This window comes from Microtus pennsylvanicus, chromosome 18 (assembly GCF_037038515.1).
Source record: "Microtus pennsylvanicus isolate mMicPen1 chromosome 18, mMicPen1.hap1, whole genome shotgun sequence".
NCBI classification, from domain to species: domain Eukaryota; kingdom Metazoa; phylum Chordata; class Mammalia; order Rodentia; family Cricetidae; genus Microtus; species Microtus pennsylvanicus.
Genome location: NC_134596.1, coordinates 13,725,850 through 13,748,583, shown reverse-complemented (window position 1 = coordinate 13,748,583; position 22,734 = coordinate 13,725,850). Strand labels below are relative to the sequence as shown.

At 43.4% G+C, this 22,734-nt stretch overlaps 1 protein-coding gene across 2 annotated transcripts in view; it reads left to right on the top strand.

Annotated features, from left to right (window-relative positions):
• The window catches only part of LOC142837536 (neuronal acetylcholine receptor subunit alpha-7), a 105,812-nt gene that overhangs the window by 71,715 nt on the left and 11,363 nt on the right, over positions 1-22,734 (top strand). For both annotated transcript variants that reach the window (XM_075952665.1, XM_075952666.1), the window contains 5 exons: positions 15,042-15,121; positions 17,958-18,125; positions 19,346-19,540; positions 21,373-21,459; positions 22,444-22,553. In XM_075952665.1, the coding sequence (XP_075808780.1) occupies positions 15,042-15,121; positions 17,958-18,125; positions 19,346-19,540; positions 21,373-21,459; positions 22,444-22,553 (640 nt within the window). The remainder of the gene's footprint in view (positions 1-15,041; positions 15,122-17,957; positions 18,126-19,345; positions 19,541-21,372; positions 21,460-22,443; positions 22,554-22,734) is intronic.

Below are 22,734 nucleotides of genomic sequence, written 5' to 3'. Positions count from 1 at the left end.
GAGAAAGTGTTTATATAATGTTTTGAACGTATCTGGTTACCTGTCCTAGGGTGGTTTTGAGTATTATCTGTTACATATAGATCAAGTTTTGTGGTATAATAGTATTTATACTCTTTTACTGGTTCAAACATAAAAACATTATCATCTTCTTTATTTTCTGTTTTCAAGAACTTCCTTGCCCCCAGAGTGATTTCCCTGGTTATCAGCTCGCTTAGTCTCAGCATCTTTTCATTATTCCTCGAGCAGTGTCTCCAAGGCCAGTGTCCCATGCTGTCAGCCGCAGGCTCTCGGCACTTGAGCACTTTATGCACCTCCTTTGGTCTCTGGTTAAACCTGGCATTTTGTTTTGGGTTCTTCTAGCTTTACCTGCCGCTGCTCTAAGGTTCCCTCTTCCTCTCAGCTTTCAGGTGTTTGATCATGATGTGTATTGGCCTGATTTTCTTTGGGTTCAACTTAGGTCTTAGCCTCTTAACTCTGTAGATTGATGTCTTTTGCTTAATTTGAGAAAGTTTTTAGCTGTTGCTTCTTCAAATAATTTTGCTCTCGCTTTCTGTCATATCTTTTTGTCTCTGAGACTGACTCTCTGGACACAAATGTTCCTGGATCTTTCATGCACCCAGGACTTTGTTCTCATTTGGTAAGACACTTTTCTCTGTGACCTATAGTTCACATTGGAAACTGTCCACCCACCTTCAAGACACCCATTTGTTCTGTGGCTCTCTCTGCTCTTCCACTGAGCCCTGCCTATGTGTTTCTATCCCCAGTTATTCTATTTTGTAGTTCCAATTTCCTGCTTAGCTTCTCTTTTACCTGTTCTTTCTTGCTGAGAACTTGTCCTTTCTGCTTTATTTCAGGAACACTCCTCATTCCCGTCTGTCACATTATTGTGGGAGTGATTTTAAAAGTCATGTCAGAGAATTCCAGAATTCTAGGATGTACCATCTAGTCTCAGCATATACCACTTTTCTTTTCTTCTTAGAGTTAAGAATTTCTTAGATTTTTGATATGGATGATTATTTTTTTAATGGAATAAGAGAAAGTTTATTCAAACATGAGCTACTATGGCTCAAGAGAATCTTGGATAGATGTTTCCCTGAATAACATGTTCCACTGTAGAAGTAGCTACATGAGCTTTTTATAGTCAGAAAATGAAAGTCGTAAGTCAAGGCATTCACACATTAGTAGTGACATCAGGGTTACAGTGAAGTAGGGAATTCCATGATGAAGGTTTCAGATCCTGTTTGATGACACTCTTCCATTTTGAGGTGGTGGGCATTTGTAGAATTTAATTTGTTCCAGAGGCTTTATCCAGTAGACAAAAGGGTGTTATATTGTGGACACTTTGGGCATTACTTAATGAGATCAAAAGCGGAGGAAGAAGGTATCAGCTCATCTCATCCAGTAGAGATCATGCCAAGGCTTCATAGGCAGCTCCCCCTAATACCAGAAAGACAAGGGCTCTTGTTACTGCAGGAGGAGCAAGAAGGAAGTCTCAGTTCCCTGAGTGTCCTCTGCTGACGCTGCAGATTGGAAAGCTCTGTACCCTGACTTGGTCTTTTCTAGCATCATTTTAACCATATATTGGAAGTCTGTTTTTTTTTCTCATCTGATAAAATCAAAGAGCAGAAGACCTTCCCTGGACCTGTGATGAAGGGACAACTTGGTTTCTGCATTTGGGGGGGGGGGGGCTACTGTCTATATATCATTTTCCTAGCGAGAATGAGAATTCTTGGAGTTGTTTTGGCTCCTGTATCTGTGGTACTGCCCTCCGCAGATCATACTCTAGAATATGTGAGACAAATAGAAAGGTCTGGGGTGTTAGCCTGGTGTGATTCTTCCCGGCACAGAATGTTGTCTGCGCTCTTCTGGATTCTCTGCGCCTTTCACAGCTGTCTCACTTTTGTGTGTTATGTGCAGTTATTTGCCCGGCTTAGAAGGATGCCTAGGCCATGCGGGCTGCCACAAGGAGACACCATAGCCTTTGTGTCTTTAAACAATAGTAAGTGTTCCCTGCTGTACAGGCAGCCCCTTCCCCCCAGTATCCATCAAAGAGGAGTGGAGAGAGGAAGGGAGAGGTGGGAATGTTTGCACATGCCCGTGCATCCACAGAAGGGCAGATAGAGACTTGGGTTGGAGCCAGCTTTGTTCTCTCCCTGTTTGTATTTGACTGCCACTCACTCCTGCCATCTAACCTAAAGAGTTCATTACCTTTTTAATCTTACAGCTCCCTTCGATTTTTTTTCTCTTTTATCTTGTCATAGTGCTGCTGTTTTTCTGAAAGCATACACTTAGTTTATTTGGAATTTATTCAGATTAGCATTGGTCAGTTTCTTTACTAAAAAGAAATACTTAAATATATGTACATATATATTTTTATATGTATATATAAATATATATATGTATTATTATATATGGCCAGGTGTGGTGGCTCACAGCTCTAATCCATACGCCTAAACATAGATCAGTGATAGCCCAATGAAGGCTGTGTGTAGGCTATTTAACAAGATCATGTCTCAAAACAACAACAAAATAGACCAGTTACTTTCCAGTTAGTCACCGGCAAACCTCAGCATGAACTTTGTGCTTCAAATGGTTCAGGAAGATCTTAGTTTGCATGCATTGGTAGGGAGGTCAGGCTGGCCTAAGGCAGCAGCAATGCCTGCAGGTAAATCTTACAGCAGTGAGTCTTGCATACATAATAATATTCATCATAGTATTGTCTTTCTAACTGGCCAAAATTTTCTTTCCTCCTCTTTCCCCTTGGGCTTAAAGCTGGTAGAGCACACTGGATCACGTGACTTGGGAACTGAAATTTATTTTTATCTCATGAACTCCTTCACATAGAATGCTGTGGGATAAGTGGGTTACTGTGTAACAAGGAACGTGAAAGCTACGAACAGGCTGGAGAGGTTAAGCCCAGCTCTTCCTCCCAAACTCCATTCTGGTAAATTCAATCAACAGTTGCCAGTCCCAAAGCTAAGTACCCACCAAGGCAGGAGGACAGCCTGTGCATCCTCTCCCACGCCTGCTGAAGTGGGTGGAACCTAGGGGGCTGAGATCAAACAAAGCCTGCTCACTAGGAAGTGGGGATGGGGGGGAATTCCAATCTATAGCAAAGGAAGGTGGGAAGAAAGCTTGGTTGTTTGGGGCTGTGCCGGAAGTGGGCTGTCTTCCATGAGTTTGTAAAGGAAATGAGGTGTATGCTATTCTTGGTACTGACATCACACAGACCAGCCTCGGTCCACTTACATCAGCATGACAAAGTGGTGGGAGCTGAAAAGCTCTGAAGAACTTGAGAGCAGTCCTTTGGGTTCATCACATGGGATGACGTGCCCCATAGAAATATCCCAGTGTGCTAGCCAGTAATCTGCATGTGCCCTGCTCCAACATGGGGGTAGTGAGCCAGCACTGGCGTCGTGGGCTCTTCCGACTAACAAATGGCTCAGGCTGCTGGGATACTGAGTGTAGTGCTCCTCAGGTGCCTGTAGAGAGAGGCTGCGAGGGAGTCGCAGGTTGCACTCATTCCTCTCCTCCCTTTCTTACTCCACCAGGATGTGTCTGTGTCTCGTAAACTTAACCTCCTTAGTTTTATTACATTTTTAATTTGGGGGGGTACACACGTGTACACTCATGTGCAAACATACATGGCAGCACACATGTGGAGATCTGAGGACAAGCAGATGTTCCCTTCTTCTGCCATGTAGGTATCCAAGATCAAGCTCGGGTTTTCACATTGGGTAAAAAGTTAACTTTACCCTTTGAGCCAGCTTTGATGACTCGATATCCTCTGTGTATGTTACAAAAAAACAAAAAAAAAACTTACACAGAAAGGCACTGGGGATTTAGACAACTTTAAAAACTGCTGGAAATGAACTCTTTTAAGTTATAATTACAAAATAAAGAATCAGATGGCTTTGGGTAAGCATTTACAAACACAGTGAAAGGGACGTAATTAAACACAATTAAGAGCTGGAAACACCAGAAAAGAGCTTCGTCGCCTTTAAAAAGCAAGAATCAAGTAAAACTAGTTGAAACGAGAAATAGTCATCCAATTAGAGGACTCATTGTTGGCCTGGGATGCCAGGTGAGATGCCCTTGATGGAGCAGAAGCAATTTCCTGTCTGAGTCAGAGGGAAGTGGGAAGAATGGGAGGCAGCTGTGGAACTGATGTGACAGCGGCCGTCCCTGCATCTCTGCACCAGGTCCTCGCTGATGCTGCGCATGTGTCGGTAGCCCTTGAGAGGCGGCACCGCTAACTGTAGATTAGGTAAACTGTGGATCATTTCTGGAACGCTGAGCTCTTATTAGAAGACACTGGGTTCCTAGACTTAGCCAGATCAGCAGGTATTTCCACATAGCCTGGCGAACACTGCGTAGAAAACTGGGGAAGGTCCGACTTTCGTACAGACAGAAAAGGGAACATGCTGCCGAATGTATTAAGTCACATAGGGTGAGGCAGATGCTTTGGACAGTTCAGTGGAAAAGCCAAACTAGTACAGACTTACATGACATAAAAAGATTTAGAAATGAACACAAAAATTGTTTGTCTGTAATGGGCAGGTAGGGAGTCAAGCTCTTCTAATTACACCACCCCCAGAAAGCTCAGTTTCCACATATGCCAACTGCCTGCAATCCACAAGGAGCTGCAGAATAGCTCAGGCAGGCAGCGCCTGGGTGGAAGCAGCCAAGGCCAGCGTGTGCTGTGGGGGGAGGGGAGCGCTCCACTGAACCAGTGCTTTCTGTACAGAGGACATGATTCACAAGAATTGCTAAGAATTTAATAATATCAGTCTAAAACAGAAATCCTCGGGTTCAGGAGATGGGAGTCTGGGGAGAGATGTGTAATAAGAAAGGAGCCAAAGAGATGCTGAGCAAATACAATGGGGAAGCCAAAGGAGGCTGTGGGAGAAGATAGAGAAAAAGATAACCAAATGAGGGAGGGTGGCAATTAGGCAGACCCGGAGCTTTTTAAATGCGGCAATAGGTGTCCCACACTATAGTGATACTTTTAAACATTAAAAGGAAATTATTGTCAACCTAGAATTCTGTCCATGCTTTGTACGGAGGGTGAATCTGGATGTCTCTAAGGAAACAAAGACTAAAGAAATTTACTATGCAGGATGCACAGAGATGTAAAAGAAGAGACCAGAAGAGAGATCCAGGAGTGTAGGAATGAGGTGGGAGAAGAGTGAAAAAAGTAAGTCATTTAAAAATCCAGGTAAATGGGTGAGGGATTAGCTTAATAGAAACAACGTTGAACTTAAGAGATAAAAAGGTAAAATCATATTAAAAACAAAGAGGGCAAGAGTAGATCAGAGATAGAATGTCTGCTTAGTATGTACAAGGCTGTGGGTTCAAGACCAATGAAAAAGCAGAGGTGGAATCAAAATATTGGAAAAGAGTGGTGTGAGGGCCAGTGTTTATACAGTGTACGGTGTGAGGTGCTCATCCGGTGCCCGGGAAGACCATAGAGACGCCAACTTTAGTAACAGACACAATTTAAAAATGATCGAATACTACCAGCAGAAATGCGAGCGTTGTATATTTATCCACCATAGAGGAAGTAAAAGGGGAGGGAACTAGGAAAAGGAGGAAATACAGTGAGTGAGTAGGAATAATAGAAACAGCCCATCGCAGCTAAACTCTTAAAACTACATGGATTAGTCTGCTGGTTACAAACAAAAACAAAGTAACAACGATAAACAAAACAAAACAAAAATCCGTCAGCAGAGACTAAAGAGGAAAAATCCATTAATAGTAAGAACTAAACCACATACGTGTGAGGGTGAAAGCAAAAGCAGAAACTACAAAAAGCAAGTATCCAAAAAGTCCATTCCCCAGTAGGCACTGTAAAACTTGTTAATAAGTTCACTTCCCATGCAGATATGTAGAAGTATGTATCTTCCAATACTCACATTAGAAATGGCTTAAAGCGAAAATTCATGACTTAAATACCATTCTCAAGAAAGTGTCGATAGTTTTAAGAGAAAAAGAAGAAATAATAAAGACTAGAAAATCATTGAATAAGAAAAATAGAATACACATCTCCAATATTGATTTTTGAAAAGACCTGATAGACACGCCCTGGGGAATGATTTCAAAAGTCAAGAAGGTGGTTGCATGTGGTTACTAGTGTCCGAGTTTGTTGCTGATCTGAACAGTTGCATAGTTTTGTGGGTGCAAGTTTTCCACTCCTTTGGGGAGACTCCAGAAGTCAATTGTTAGATTTGTTGATAAAGAGTATGTTTAGTTGGATAAGAAACTGCCAAACTCTTCCGAAGCAGCTTACTGTTCTGTGTTCCCAGCAGCAATGGGGAGTGGGTGGGGGTGTCTTTTCTAGTCCACATCCTTACCAACATTTGCTGTTATCATCCTGGATTTTAGCCATTATAGGTATGTAATGGTGTCTGGTTTAATTTGTATTTCCCAGATTCTACTGTAAGGAACATTTTTCATATGCTCCTTGTTATATTTCTCTCGGGTGACATGTCTGTTAAACTATCTGGCCCATCTTTTCAGTGGGTTTCTTTCCACATTGTTGAATTTTAAGTGTTCTCTGTATGGCTTGGTAACTTGTTCTATCCAGATGGCTCTTTCACAGATATTGTCTTTCAGACTGGCTTGTCTTTTCATCAATCTGCTTTTTAAAAAATAATATTCATCAATCTGCTTTTTAAAAAATAATACAGGAAAATTCACCCTTATAAGACTTACAAACATAAATGCTTACATTTTAATTAAAATGTTTCCCTACTAAATCTGTTGGAGATAAGAGCTTGCTAACGGTCCAAGCGTTCTTCAAATTCACGATACATCTTCAAGTCCAAATCCTGGGATTATAGGCATGTATCATGCCTAAATTTCTTAGCTATTGGTGATCTCACTATGCTTAATTTACAAATCAAACTTCAATAAAGGTAGGTATATACATAAAAACACACATCGTAGCTGGTGCCATCGGCTGTTTCTGGTATCCACAGGAGAGCTATGAAAATACTCCTTGAGTAGTCAGTAACTATGGTATATAAAACTGTTACTTGCCATCATGTAAATAAATTCCTAGAAACCACTTAATTTTAAATGAGAAAGCATAGAAGGCTGGAAAAGAAGAAAGCACACGGTTCATTGACTGTATTTTCCTAGGAAGTCTATCCACACAAAATATATTAGATAGGGGAATATAGATTTTGTTGTTGTTGTTGTTGTTGTTATTTTGTTTTGTTTTTACTCTTTTGGGGCTCACCATCCAGATCCCAAATAAATCCATGGAGTCTTTTTCTTACTTACGAATGACTGACCTTAGCTTGACTTGTTTCTGGCCAGCTTTTCTAACTTAAAGTATCCCGTTTCTCTTTATGGTTTGCTTCTGGGGTTCTTATCTTTCTTCATTCTGTATTTCTTTCCTTCTTATTCTGTGGCTGACTGGGTATCTGGCCCCTGGAATCCTCCTCTCCTCCTTTTCTCGCTCCTTCTCTTCGTGTTCTGTTTATTCTCTCTGCCCACCAACCCTGTCTGTTTCTCTCCTCCTGGTTAGCTATTGGCCATTCAGTTCTTTCTTAGGCCAGTCATGTGTTTAGACAGGCACAGTAACGCAGCTTTACAGAATTAAAGAATGCAACACATCTTTTCATCATTAAACAAATATTCCACAGTACAAATGAGTGTAACATATCTTAAACTAATGTTCCACAACAAGGAGGGGGCGACGAAAACATAGAATATATTTACATTCTCTTACAACAGACACTTAAAAAATGTAACATGACAGTTTTCATGGCCAGCATCTGTAGGTGTTAAATACCATCAGTGTACATCGAAAAAGACCCTCCTAAATGTCTAATTCCATCAGTGTGTGCCTGGAAAACACAATGCCATGAAGACAGCAGATTTTCTCAAACAAAATTCAATGTTTTTACAACTAAAGTCCCAACAGGATCTTTATGTGATTGGACAGATAGATCCTGCAATTTATAATGTGGAGCCAAAGCTCAAATAGGTAAGAGAATTCTAAAGAGAAAGAACCTGTTTGAGGGGCTTGACCTGCTGTATGTCAACACTTTCCTTGTGCTAATGATGTTCAGCTGGATCTAGAAACGTGGAGGTGTTGTGGTCGCTGAGTAGCATGCATCACCCTGTGTTACTGGGAGCATTTTTGGAACCTTCAATGTTAAATTCAGCTGTAATTATTACAGAAACATGCATAGTATCATATTGAATGTAATATGTAATTGGAAAAAAAGGATACTCCAAAAATAAGTTTCATCCTTTCTACTTAAGGCATGAAACAGAATATTAGGGGGGATATAAATGTAAAAATATCTCTGGAATGAAATAAATGATGTGTCCATTGTCTGCCATAGCTACTTCATTCGAATGTTGTAGGGCTGGGGGAGCAGCCACCTCCACTCATTTAATCGGAATTCCCAAACAGTACAACTTTTATTATTTTTAAACTTCATGTTGTATATTAAGTTATTCCCCCTGCCTAGCTGTTACTCTCCCATTTCCTTCTCTCCTGAAACCCCTCTGCCCTTTGCAGCCACAGTTTTATTTTATTCTCTCTCTTGAGTGCTCTATTCTGGAAGATTCCTACCTGTGTTTCAGTCATACTTCCTTAGATCTCTGGTAGGTAGAAATAAGGTTACTACCTTATATAATTTTCAAATGATTTTGGTCATGGGATGTGATAGACTTCATGGATAGCTGATTGAAGACTCTTCACACTTAGAAAAAAAGCAGAACTAAAACAAAAATCTATGCAAGATATTTAGGTATAGACACAGCTATGTAAAAATCATTGAATACGCATCGTCTGGTTTTTCTCTAGACCTGTTTTTTACATTATGAAAGCCCAGCTTTATACTTTACCTTGTTAATGGTAACTATTTTTTGTCTTTCTTAAGAAATTTGAAATCAATGGTGCCTTAAATCCACTGTGTTCTGAATGCCTTCTTTTGTGGTGTTTTGTGTGTGTGTGTGTGTGTGTGTGTGTGTATGTGTGTGGTTGTTGTTTTTTTTTAGATAAATCATACTTTAATCTCCTTTTTTGGTACTCAGAGAAAATGGTCTGATTTCTCATGGGACCTTATTTATGAGGAGTCATCCTTAACTCACATGGTGGGTTTTGCTCATATATATCTGTATACCCTGTACGCAGAGGACAGTACACATGGATGCCTTTTAAAATTCTTCCTTTGTTCCTACACACTTGCCTCCCTGATGTTGGTCTGACTGAGCCTCCTAGAGATTAGCTACTTCATTGTTTGTCTCAGCTGAGTGATTTCTCCTCTATGGGTGCCACGGTCACTTCTCACCTTCTCAGCACAGGACTGGTCGCTCGTGCTCTGCGGTGGATGTCAGCGCTATAGAGAGAGCTGAAGTGACCAGGACAAGATTTTCTCTGAGTGCAGAACCATGTACTCTGTCGGAGCTCGGGTGGGGGGGGGGTGTGCAGAAGGGAAACCCGTAAGTCCTGTCCTCTGTTGTCTAGCTGAGTTCTGCAGATTATCCTTTCTTATGCTTTTACAACATTTCTGAAAGCAGAATGTGGTATTGTATTGTCTCCCTCAGTTTGCACCCAAGACCTTTCTCCTGAATAACTTCTTGGGGGATAGACTGTATGGTTCAGTTTCCCAAAGCCTCCGTGTCCCAGTTTACCCCGGGTATGTAATGCAATTATGTCCCATTCCAGCGACACGGATTCCTCATTTTTACCTGCAGAGCTCTGCCCAACCCGTCTGACCATCTCAAAGATAGAGAATTCCTAATCTGAATATTTGATTGATTTTCCCTCATTGTCCTTTATTGGGTAGAGATGGGAATGGAGCTCAGAGCTCTCCTCCTACCACGTACAGGTTCTTGTCCTGCTTGCCTGGTGGAGAGCTGAGGCAGCCTGGAAAGGCAGCTCTTGATGGGACTGTAACGACAGATCTGATGTCCCCAAGAACTAGGCATCTTCCAGTCACTGACAGAAAAACTTAAGATAGCCCCAGACGCAGAGGAAAGAGGGAAGTGGCGTCCTGTAGACGGCCCTCCAGTATTTTCAACATTCAAGCTTTGAGCCTGGAAGATTACTGCACAGCCATTGCTGTGTTCTGATATCTGTCGGGCAGCTCTGCTGGTACAGGGCTGAGCCATGTGGTCACCTGTACTGATTCAGAGACACTGAGGTCCATGACTGGCCTTACACACCTGAGTTTCTGAGGACAGCTATTTTTTAACCTTCGTGCTTTGCATCAGGCCCCTTCTCTTTCAAACCTGCCTTTTATCTCGACGTAATGTGCAGAGCAGGTAAGTGGTAGCGGCACAGATCCATAGCACAAGTTTACTTTTGTATTATTTATTGATAAAAGAACCTTGCCTGGGACAGAACTGTGAAGCTGCCACCCTGAATGCAAGGGTCTGTTTGGATGGCAGCTGCCGTGTTACAGTCCAGTCCATTTCAATGCTCTGTTTGGATGAACAATATTCACAAGCCATGGAGTCACCCGGGTTTGCCGTTGCTAATGGCAACAGCGTTTTATCTTGTGTGTAGCCCATTTCTCTTGTGGTCTTGAGAACTCTTCAATTAAATTTATCTAAACACTTGAAGGGGAAGCTTTTAGGAACTGCTTTTTTTGTTTTCGTAATTGAATCATGGATCTTACAGACGTTCATGGTGGTATTTATTATTAATATAAAAATCAAATGTCATATGAAAACGCTCGGCTTCAGTGAGCACCTCACAATTTCTGTGGATGTTATGGATCACCAACCTTGGGAGGAACACCGGTTCACTGTGAGAAATTGTAAGTACATACGTGTACTTCTTAAAAGGGCAATGCCAGCCAGGCTGAAGTCTTACGTGGTGACTTGTGTAAGAGATTCAAATGTGTGTGTATTCAGGGGAAGAAAAAAGGAAAACCTGCTACACTTTTCACTCAGAAGGGAGGAAACTGAGCCACATGAATACACCAGTTATCTTTGAAGCACAAAAACTTCAGATCCTGTCATTTGAGTGTGGGATGATTTTTATATCCATTTTCATAAACCACAAAAAGAAAATGTTTTCTGAGGTCGCGAAGAGCCTCCCCAGAATCTCAGGGCTCCAGAGAACTAGTTTGAAAGTCACAGTACTATCCTGGATCATTGTGGAAGCCGTGATGTAGCAAGGCTCCTGCAGCCACTGAAAGGTAAAGATGTAGCCAAGAGTGCTTCTATCTTTTGTCTCCGCCTGCAGAGCTGGGTGTGAGAACATAGATGTTGGTAACAGTTTCAGCCCATCCATGATGAATTGCTTCCCTCCCTCCCTTTAAACTTCATTGTATTTTTGTTTTGTATCTGAATCTTGACATCCTTGTAGGTTTCCCCCTTTGAGTTTCTTTCTTTTATTTTTTCATTGATGGAAGGAGAAAGAGAAGGAGGAGAAGGAGAAAGAGGAGGAGGAGAGGAGGAGGAGGAAGGGGAAGAAGAAGGAGGAGGAGGAGGAGGAGGAGGAGAAGAAGGAGAAGAAGGAGAAGAAGGATACGAAGAAATAGGAGATTCTTTGAGTACACCGTACAGAGAACAGTGGACCTGACAGGAACAGAAGAACTGCCTCTCATGAGATTTTTAAAATGTGCTTTACTTGGATCCATGATGTTGGCCAGGTGTGGTGCACAGCTGCGGTCTCAGCACTTGCGAGACTGAGGCAGGAGGATTCAGAGTTTGTAGCTAGGCTCGACTACAACAGCAAAACACTGCCTTCAAACAAAATGAAATAAAATTTAAAAAAAAATCTGTGTTCCTAAACACACTTTCTTCTGTCTGATTCTTGCCAACCCGAGTGTCTCTCTCCAGATCGGCCTCTGATTTTCTAGCCATCAGTATCGCATGATATAGTGACTCTGTTCTCCCATCCCAGTTGAGTATAAAACTCTTTTTTTTTTTTTTTGGTTTTTCGAGTCAGGGTTTCTCTGTGGTTTTGGAGCCTGTCCTGGAACTAGCTCTTGTAGACCAGGCTGGTCTCGAACTCACAGAGATCCGCCTGCCTCTGCCTCCTGAGTGCTGGGATTAAAGGCGTGCGCCACCACCGCCTGGCGAGTATAAAACTCTTATCTGTCTGTCTATCCGTCTGCCTGTCCATCCATCTATCCATCCATCCATCTCAGTTTTTACCCTAATTTTTCTAAAGTTGTCCATTGACAGGTGTGTGGGACTCTAACTCTCTGTGGCCTTCATGTTCTTGTAAATACGTCTCTCTTCTTTCACAACTGAATGGTTTCCTTCTGCTTAGAAAATTCCTTTGTGTCCTTCCTTCTTCGGCAGCTTCTCCCTCCCACTCTGTCTATTGTCTTCCTGTGGAGCTCCTGCCAATGGTGTGGGCTCTACTGGCCTTGTCCTTTGTGGCATGCGTCAATTTTGTTCTTGATCTCCCTGGCGCTTACCAGTGGAACCTCCCACTATTTGTTGAAAATTATTTCATCAGCCACAGTTTTACATTTGTTTTTAAATGTTTTAAAATTTTTGCCCATGATTCTGTGGTTCCCGGGAAAGATGGATCATTCGTGCCTTATGACTCGAGTGTTTATCTGAGGTACCCTGGACGCAGAGCAGGCTGCTTGAGGTGCTGTCCACACGGGCAGCCCCAGCTGGGGCTCTTGGCTGTCAAAGGGAGAGGAACATTACTTTGTGTGGCCAGTGAGTTTACTGGATGCCTGGGTTTTCTATTTATTTAGAGGTGTGAGTGTGTGTGTGCGCGCACACACACACACAAAGGCCAGATATGACACCCAGTGTCTTCCTCTATTATCCTTCACCTTATTGGCTGGGACAGGGCCTCTCACTGAACTGGAAGCTCTCTGTTTTACATAAGCCGGCTGCCAGAGCTTTGTGGAGCCACCTGTTTCTGCCCACCAATGCCTGATTTTTTTATGGGAGTGCCTGCGAGGGGAGGTCAGTTCTCATGACCCCAGTGAGCTATCTCTTCATCCTTGCTGGTGCTTTCTTGGGGCAGTTTATTTACATAAAATTTGGCGTCTTAAGGATACACAGAATTGACTTTAATCTGCTATAGTCTAATGCAGGAATCCTTAAGCAAGATTTGTTTTGTTTTGTGTTTTTCCAAGTAGTTCCCAAAGCAACAAAGAATGCATCCTAGGAGGGGACCATGACAAATCTCTGGGCCGGATGTGAGGTAGAAAGTACAGAACAGAGAGAAAGTAGTAGGCAGTGGTGTTTACTTTGGTTGTCTTGGGTTGATCATCCTGAAGGGTAGATGGTTTTAGTATTGACTAGCGTAAGTCATGTCGCGGCTCTGGTGGTGGTAATAGACAGTCTCCACTTGCCAGCATTGGGGTGGGAGGCCCTGAGTGTGAGAGGCAGATAGAGTAGTTAGTAGGAGTGCGGCTCCAGTTTGGTTCCTTTACATTTAAAGGAGACTCCTGAAGCTTGGTGTGCTGGCTAGGTTTCGTCAAGTTGACACAAACTAGAATCACCTGGAAGAAGAAGGAATGTCAATTGAGACGTTTCTCCCATCAGGTTGGCCTATGAACCTATCTACGTGGCATTTTTATCTATGTGACATGTTCTTGATTGTTGATTTATATGTGAGGGCCCAGCCCACTGGACTCTACTACCTGTACTGGCTAGTTTTTTTTTATTTTTTATTTTTTTGGTTTTTCGAGACAGGGTTTCTCTGTGGCTTTGGAGCCTGTCCTGGAACTAGCTCTGTAGACCAGGCTGGTCTCGAACTCACAGAGATCCGCCTACCTCTGCCTCCCGAGTGCTGGGATTAAAGGCGTGCGCCACCATCGCCCGGCTGTACTGGCTAGTTTTATGTCAACTAAAAAGGAGCTGGTTTTCAGAGAGGAGGAAGCCTCATCTGAGAAAATGCCTCCGTAGGATCAGGCTGTAGGCATTTTCTTAATTAGTGACTGATGAGGGAGAAAGCCCAGCCAATTGTGGATGGTCCATCCCTGGGCTAGTGGTTAAAGGTTCTGTTTGAAAGCAGTCTGAGCAAGTCAAGTAGAGCAAGCCAGTAAGCAGCACTCCTCTATGGCATCTAAATCAGGTCCCTGCTGTGAATGAGTTCCTGCCCTCACTACTTTTGTTGATGAGTTGTTATATTGGAACTGTGAGTGAAATAAACACTTCCTTCCCCAAGTTGATTTTTGTTATGGAGTTTCACCACAGCAATAGTAACCATCCTTAGGCAGGTGTTTGTATAAGAAAGCAAGCTGAGCAAACCATTTGGAGTAAGCCAGGAAGCAGCATTACTTTGTGGTCTCTACTACAGTCCCTACCTCTAGGTTCCTGCTTTGGCTTCCATTGTTGATATTCTGTAACCTACCAACCAACCCTTTCCTGCCTACATTGCTGTTGGACACCCTTTAAACTATTCGGCTTACTGTAGATTATGCAGTGTACGCCATGTTTCCAGCTTTTCTGAGCTGTCACCCATTCTGGGGTAGACTTTGATGGTGCAAATATTTCGAGTCTTCTCTGCCCCTGTAAGCAACCCCTAACCAATATTCCTGTGAATAGCCGCCCATAAAACTTAACTGGTTCGTCAAGTTGGACTTTGGAGGTATCCTTACTTAAGTGTGTCCTTGGTCCCTTGTCTGGGATGAGTAGATATCTATTTATGTTTCCTCTGGGATAATGTCACACGGCGGCAGGGAGGCCTGACTGGGAGAGAAAGGAAAAAGCTGGCTGAGAGAAGTGGGAGTCCTTGCATTTATTCTCTCTGATCTGGACTGTGCATGGGATACATTGTTACTGCCTTGACTTTTCTGGAACCTAGAGGTGTGAGCCAAAGAGACCTTTATTTTTTTAAGCTTCTTTAATCGTAGCAACAGAAACTCAGGACATCACATGTCATATGAAATGGGAGTGGCCATTGGCACCTCACTGAGAGGACTTCCAGGTAAGTCACATTGACTCTCCCAGGCAGGTATGGGGTTGTCCAGCTACCAACAGGAAACCTTCAAAAAGCTTTCTGACCCATAGGCACGACAATCTAAGGACGGTAAGAAACGCACTGCCTAGAGATTCTGGCTCATGAATCCTTTTCCTGTTTCTAGTGCTGATGAGCGGTTTGATGCCACATTCCACACCAATGTCTTGGTGAATGCATCTGGGCATTGCCAGTATCTTCCTCCAGGTAAGATCTACTCCCCTGGCCTCCATCCAGTGAGAAAATTTAAGCAAGTATGTGCATCGGTCCTAAGGACTTCCCTCCTGAGGGGAGGACTGGTGTGCCGAGGACTGTCCCCTTGAGGGGAGGACTGGTGTCCCGAGGACTGTCCCGTTGAGGGGAGGACTGGTGTCCCGAGGACTGTCCCCTTGAGGGGAGGACTGGTGTCCTGAGGACGGTCTTCCTGAGGGGAGGACTAATGTGCCAAGGACTTCCCTCCTGAGGGGAGGACTGGTGTCCTGAGGACTGTCTTCCTGAGGGGAGGACTGGTGTGCTGAAGATTGTCCTCCTGAGGGGAGAACTCCATGTTGGTTAACCACCTTCCCTTCGGGGTCTCACATTTCTCTTACCTCACTCTGGGTATTGTCTCTGAAGTTAAGATCACATTTCAGAGGTCTTTGCCGAGGTCTATCTTCTGTTCTTATTCATGTTAATTCACAGTCTACTCTCCTTTGTTGAGTAATTTCCCATCCTTCTTTCTGGCCATAAACATGATAGGCAGGCCTTTTCTCCTTCATCTCTCTCCAGTTGGCACAGGAAGTTGACAGGTACTTCAGTGCTGGGAAGATGATGAGCATTCGGTGCTCATGAAGTTAAGATTGCTCACAAGTTAGGTGCAAGACCCAGGGCCTTCCAGGGAGCACCCTCTGGTGACTTGTTCCTCAACTGATTTCTTTTCTTCTTCTTAACCTCCTGGTGGTAAATAGCTTCATGGGATTGATCTGTTTCCCTGCCCTTTGAGGCACATTCAAGGTGTGTTCTAGTATATGAGTATCAATTCTTTTTATTTTATTATTTAGAAGCTTTCATTAACATATTTTCAAGAATTAAATATTCCTCACTGAAACTTCTTATAACATATCTGAAACCCACTGCTTACACTGTCGTGACTACACTCAGAACACACTTACATACTCTTAACATACGTGCCCGTTGACTATATAGCTTCTTATAAAACACACACACACACACACACACACACACACACACACACACTTCTCTAGCCCCTCATCTCACAGCACATGGTGAAGCTGGCTTTGCCTATTGTTTACAATGCTCCTCCGCTTAGCAGATGATAAGAATTCTGTAGACAGAATCTTTGTTTGCTCACCTTAACCATCCATCACTTCTCAACTGCGGGTGGCTGTGTCAATAAATGGATGAATAAGTGGTTGGATCCAGCAGAGACATAGCCCTCTCACTGATGTTCATATCGATTAGAGAACTGTTGCTTTTCAGGCTTTCTGTCTTAAGACATCTGCTTGTCTGCGCCAGCCCTTCCTCCACACTGCAGATACCTTATAGAGAGGGCTCTGCGATGACTTCCAGCACACTTTCAGTGAAGAAATGGGTGGTTGTGAGCCACCATGTGAGTGCTGGGAATTGAACCTGGGATCTCTGGAAAAGCAGCCTGTGTTCTTAAACACTGGACTATCTCTCCACCCACTTTCTGTGTTTATTTTTAAGAGGCAGGTGGAGGTAGAATTTGCATATTATACATTTAAAGACTCTTAACTCCATGAGTATTAGTAAATTTTCAGAGGGTTGCTACAATTGAATTTTAGAATGTCCCCATTATCCCTTACCTGTTGGCAGTTAACTGATCTTGCTGCAAGCCTCAAGCAACCATTGAAGCTTTTCTGTCTCCTTCTTGGGTCTTGTCATAGAAACGGAATCAAATTCAGTTTTCTAACTGTATTTGGATTAGGAGAAATTCAGTCCACAAATGGTAAGGGAATGCCAGTGGTGACTTTCAGGTTCCTGTGGGCATGTGATATATGTGTGTGTATATATATATATATGTGTGTGTGTGTGTGTGTGTGTGTGTGTGTGTGTGTGTGTGTGTATACATGTATATATATACATACATACATATATACATATACATACATATACACACATATGCACTACAGTATTATTGTTGAATTTTGAGCCTCATACATACTGAGTAGGCACTCTACCACTGAGAAATGGGTCCCTACCTGTCTTTCTACCTCTTTATTTTGAGATATCACTAAGTCACCTGGGATAGCCTTGAACGTGTCACCCCCTGCATCGTCTCCCCAAGTATCTGGGAATGTAAGGCACATTTAAAGGACCTCTAAGGGACAGTTTGTGTTTTCTCAGCATGAGTGTGCAGTAGAGTGTGCAAGTGTAAAACTCTTCAGTTCCCTCCTTCCTTCAGTCTTTAGTTCAGCAAAGACATGTGAAGTATGTTTTTGTGCATCCAAACTCCTCTCTCTCTTTGATTTTGCACCTTGTCCCATTGCTGTGGAAACTGTACAGGTTAGAGCTACACTCTACATATATTTTCAGATAACTAACTGTTTATTACACACACACACACACACACACACACAGACAAACACACACCAGCCTCTTCTGTCTCTTTCCAATTCTCTTTCTAACTCCATCATTTTTTACCAGCTTCTCTGAGATTTCTTGCACCCTTTCTTTTTCTCATGTTGCTCAGACTTGGAATGTGCTCCTGGCAAATGAAGTATATAATTAATTATTTGCACTAAGTTTCCTGAGAAAAGCCTTCCAAAATAAAGGCTATTGTTATGTTTTAATTTTAAAAAACAGTGACATTTTGGCTGAGCTTCTCTAGGGGTTTTTCCAAAAGGAAAATGGGGCGGGGGGGAGCACCTTGACTTGCTCTGAATAGGTCCTAGCAAGAGCAAGAGTTCAGTGTGTGTCGGGGTTGGAGGTGGGGGGTATGCTGCAGGAACTGTGGGTGTGTTCTGAGCCTGTTTCTCTTACCGTCATTTCAATCTTCTGGTCATTTCCCATGCTCACATAGGCATATTCAAGAGCTCCTGCTATATTGATGTGCGCTGGTTCCCTTTTGACGTGCAGCAATGCAAACTGAAGTTTGGGTCCTGGTCCTATGGAGGGTGGTCCCTGGACCTGCAGATGCAGGAGGCAGACATCAGCAGCTATATCCCCAATGGAGAATGGGATCTCATGGGTAAGGCTAGCACAAAGCAAAGACCATATGTCCCAGAAGAGAGATGCCTTCTACCTGGGTGAACTGAACGACTTGGGAATTTCTCTCATTTTCCTTTCACTGGCTATACTTGACAGCCTTCTCCATCACGTCCTGAGAGCTCCAGAATGGGCAGCGGAAGTCAGTTAGCGAGCGCAGCAAGCAGCCATGGCAGGGCCTCTAAACCAGCAGTGCTAGAGTAGACTTTGTGGGGTCCATTCTAGCATGGTTGAGCTTCACATTGAAGTTGATGGTGCCGACGAAGAGCATCACAAGTGGGGGTTCAGTCAGAAGTACAAGCAGCAGTGTTAGGGCAGAGAACAACATTCCACTTTGGGAGACACAATTCAACTAGACACTAAGTCCGTCCTCTGCTGAGAGGGGACGGGCATTAGATTGTAAAGCAACAGGCGCATACAACAGTTTAGCATGGGGTGAGGGGAATGCACGGTGTGTGCGTCAGGTAGTTTGAACATGGTCTAGATCAGGGTGGTTGTAAATTTCCTAAGTCCATTGGCCTGTATAGGCCAGGGATCAAACTGGTCACTCTAGCATTCTTAATCTTCGGAAGGTAATGTGAGATTCTGAGAAACTGTTCCTTTCAGTACACACACTTCTTGACATGATGCCTGCATAGCAATTTATGCTCTGTCAGCCAATCTCTAAGGCTTAGAAAATTAATTGGAATTTTTTTCTCTCTGTGTAGACATTTTGGCTTTTATTTTATACCTATATTGCATCATTTTAAATCCAAATCAATATTATTATGAGTCACTTACCATCCGGTATACGTTTGGAAAAGGGCCATGCAGGTTTATTGTGTGAAGATCATAGAATACATTTACACTGTACAAAGTAGGCCAGCTACAGAATCAGTCAGTGATACAATGTTATCGACTCCATTGTACCTTTCTTCCGCCTGTGACAGAAACACCATTATGTGGTGTCTGTTGATAATTGCATTTGTAATACTGTAAGATTGACATTGTGTAAGTACGTCTAATGCATCAAAAGAATATCTACCAATTTGGTTGGATATCACTGAGATACCTTTAAACAGCTGTGGCATACCCGTGAAGGTTTGTTCAAACATCCATCACTCACGTTTAGGACTATGCTCCTGGATAGTACACACTTGGTTAGAAACAAAAGGCAGCCGTGTCTTCTGATAATCTTCCTCCTTTCTCTGGCACCCCGCTCAGGAATCCCTGGCAAGAGGAATGAAAAGTTCTATGAATGCTGCAAAGAGCCGTACCCAGATGTCACCTACACAGTGACCATGCGCCGCAGGACGCTCTACTATGGTCTCAACCTGCTCATCCCCTGTGTGCTCATCTCGGCCCTGGCTCTGCTGGTGTTCTTGCTCCCTGCAGACTCTGGGGAGAAAATCTCCCTTGGTAGGTATCCAAGTCTCTCTCCTGAGGCAAGCTCTGCAGGACACTGTCAACTACCATACATCAGCCCCTGCGCCAGGATCACACTCCTGGTTCTGCCTCCTCGAGAGGCAGAGTGCCTTCTTGAGAATTGTCAGGGTCTAGGGATTCCGTGATTTTGTGAAAAAAAAAACAAACCAGGATGTAGTGAGGGACCAGATCAGTTCTACCCTAATGGGCTATGTTTCTCCCTCTCTGACACCCACTTTGCTCCTCAGTAGTAGCTAGCCAGTCTCCTCTATGGATGGGAGACACATTAACTTAACATCAGCTTGCATTGGTAAATTATTACACACATTACAATAGGAATGCAATTTCTGGAATTGCTTCCCCTGTGAGAATATAAAAAGTGAGGTTTTGACGTGATCCTACAGAAGCTAAATAAGAAGGTGAACCCAAAGAAAAACATATAGGCATCCTCCTGGATATTAACCTTCATCAGGCGATGAAAGGAGACAGAGACCCACATTGGAGCACCGGACTGAAATCTCAAGGTCCAAATCAGGAGCAGAAGGAGAGAGAGCACGAGCAAGGAACTCAGGACCGCGAGGGGTGCACCCACACACTGAGACAATGGGGATGTTCTATCGGGAACTCACCAAGGCCAGCTGGCCCGGGTCTGAAAAAGCCTGGGATAAAACCGGACTCGCTGAACATAGCGGACAATGAGGACTACTGAGAACTCAAGAACAATGGCAATGGGTTTCTGATCCTACTGCACGTACTGGCTTTGTGGAGCCTAGGCAGTTTGGATGCTCACCTTACTAGACCTGGATGGAGATGGGTGGTCCTTGAACTTCCCACAGGGCAGGGAACCCTGATTGCTCTTAGGGCTGACGAGGGAGGGGGACTTGATCCGGGGAAGGGGGAGGGAAATGAGAGGCGGTGGCGGGGAGGAGGCAGAAATCTTTAATAAATAAAAAATAAATAAATAAAGGTGGGGTTGATGGTTCACATAGCAAAAGTTGATGATCCACCATCTAAACCTACTGACTGAGACCAAGCAATGGCTTACCATTGTCCTGAAAGTATGCTAGGCTAGCCATCAGTCTGTTTCAGCCTATATATTTATTGTATTAAAATATGGTTTTTGACACTGATGTCTGGCATCTCTAGAGTTCCTGCTGAAGAGCCATTGGAACTCTGGGACCCTTTTTATAATGTCTGATAAATTCAGTCCTATGCCTGCCTCAAAAAAAAAAGAAGAACTCATGGGCAGTGTTAACAATAAAAGTTGAAATTGTAACACAAAAAAAGAATAAAAAAAAATAAAAAGTGAGGGTTTGAATGGTAAAATGAGCTGCTTATATCAAAAATTTGCTAAATAAATACATACTTAGTGTGTCGAAGAAAGATTTCTCAAGCCTTCTATTTTCTCAGCATAAGGCTTAGAATGTTAAATATCTTATTCGAGGTCACACAGCCAATTAAGTGGTAAAGTCAAGACTTGAATGAAAACGAGTCTTCTGGCCGCATGGTTTCCTGATCCTGCTGTATAAAACTGCATCTTAGTATTAATGCAGCCAGGACCTTGACAGTTAACCGTGCTGGTTGATCCTCTCAAAGTTGTGGCTACTAAACTTGTCTCCATTCGAGGGTCCTTTGAATTCTGGCAGGTGGCCAAAACTGTACCCAGAAAAATGCATACACCCATATATACAGAAACTACGGGTCTCACAGTGTAGCTCCAGCAACCTACATAATGCTTTTGAAACAACTGTTGTGAGCTTCTGTGAGGTGTAATTTCAGCCTTGCTGTCGGTTATGACTAAGGAATTCCTCACCTTGTTGTTTCAGGAATAACTGTCTTGCTTTCTCTGACTGTCTTCATGCTGCTTGTGGCTGAGATCATGCCTGCCACATCTGATTCCGTGCCCTTGATAGGTAAGACAGGACTCCAGTGTGCCTAGGATTTCCCGACAGGTGCATGGAGGAGAAACATGTCCTTCAAGGTCCTAGAGATTTATTCTGCCCCTCTGTCCCCTGCTGTGGAGACGTGACTTGTTATAACTATTACAAGACACCATGGCCCATACATAGGCCCAAGCAGGAAGGAAAAGATGTCCAAATTCTGGCTTGCCTTTAAACTGAAGAAAGGCCATGGGTGATGATGTTCCTGTAGTCTCAGTATTTGTGATGCTGAGGCAGGAGTATTACAGGATTCAGGAGTTCAAGACTAGCCAGAAGAACATAGCATGAGCTATCTCCAGGGTGGTGGTACACATGAATGTGTGTGATAGAACGTCCCTTCCTCCTGTATTCCCACACACACACTCATATTTTCTGCTCTAGAGTCAAAGACTTCACAATTTGAGATTTATTATTTTACCTGGATATTGGGTTTTTTTTGACTAAAGCATATATTTTAATTCTTGGTTCCTATCTCCTGAGATCACTCAGTAGCCACTCATTAAATATGTGTTTAGAGAAACGAGAGGGGAACAAATGTTTTGTCTGAGTTAGGTGCTTCTGCCCAGAGAAAGAGGAAGACTCCGTATTTATAGAGTTTCCTCGATGGAAGCAAATGAGATCGGGTGAAGGATGCTGTGACCAGGGTTGTTTTCAGGTCTCACTGCTGCAGCCAGGGTTCTAGTTCCAGTCCAGTGTGTCATGGGGATGGATGGGAGCAGTATCCCTCAGAGACCATTCGGCTTCAGTGGGAGAGTGATTGCTTCTGTTTCATGGTGGGAAGTGAAGTCTTTGAAAAGATCTAGGTTGTCCCTTTCCATCAGAGTATTAGGCTACCCGAGTATTTATTAGGCTACAGCCTGCTTTTTAGTATGGCCACACAGGAGGCCCTGATAGAACATTATAGCAGTAGGTGCTGCGGAGGCCCCAGGTTTCACACTGCCTCTGGTCTCTCTACAGCACAATACTTCGCCAGCACCATGATCATCGTGGGCCTGTCTGTGGTGGTGACGGTGATTGTTCTGCGGTATCATCACCATGACCCTGATGGTGGCAAAATGCCCAAGTGGGTACGTCCTGTGTCCTTGTAGAGTGCCAGCTCTCCCTGAAAGTTCCTCTTGCGGTTTTCTGTTGTCTAGTGGCCCTAAAGAGATCCCACCCTTCTGTATGTCTTTGAGGACAGTGCCGTGGAGGTGACAGTATTTTAGACTGACATCCCAGCAAGGCTCCAGATTGCCTGCTTGTGTGTCC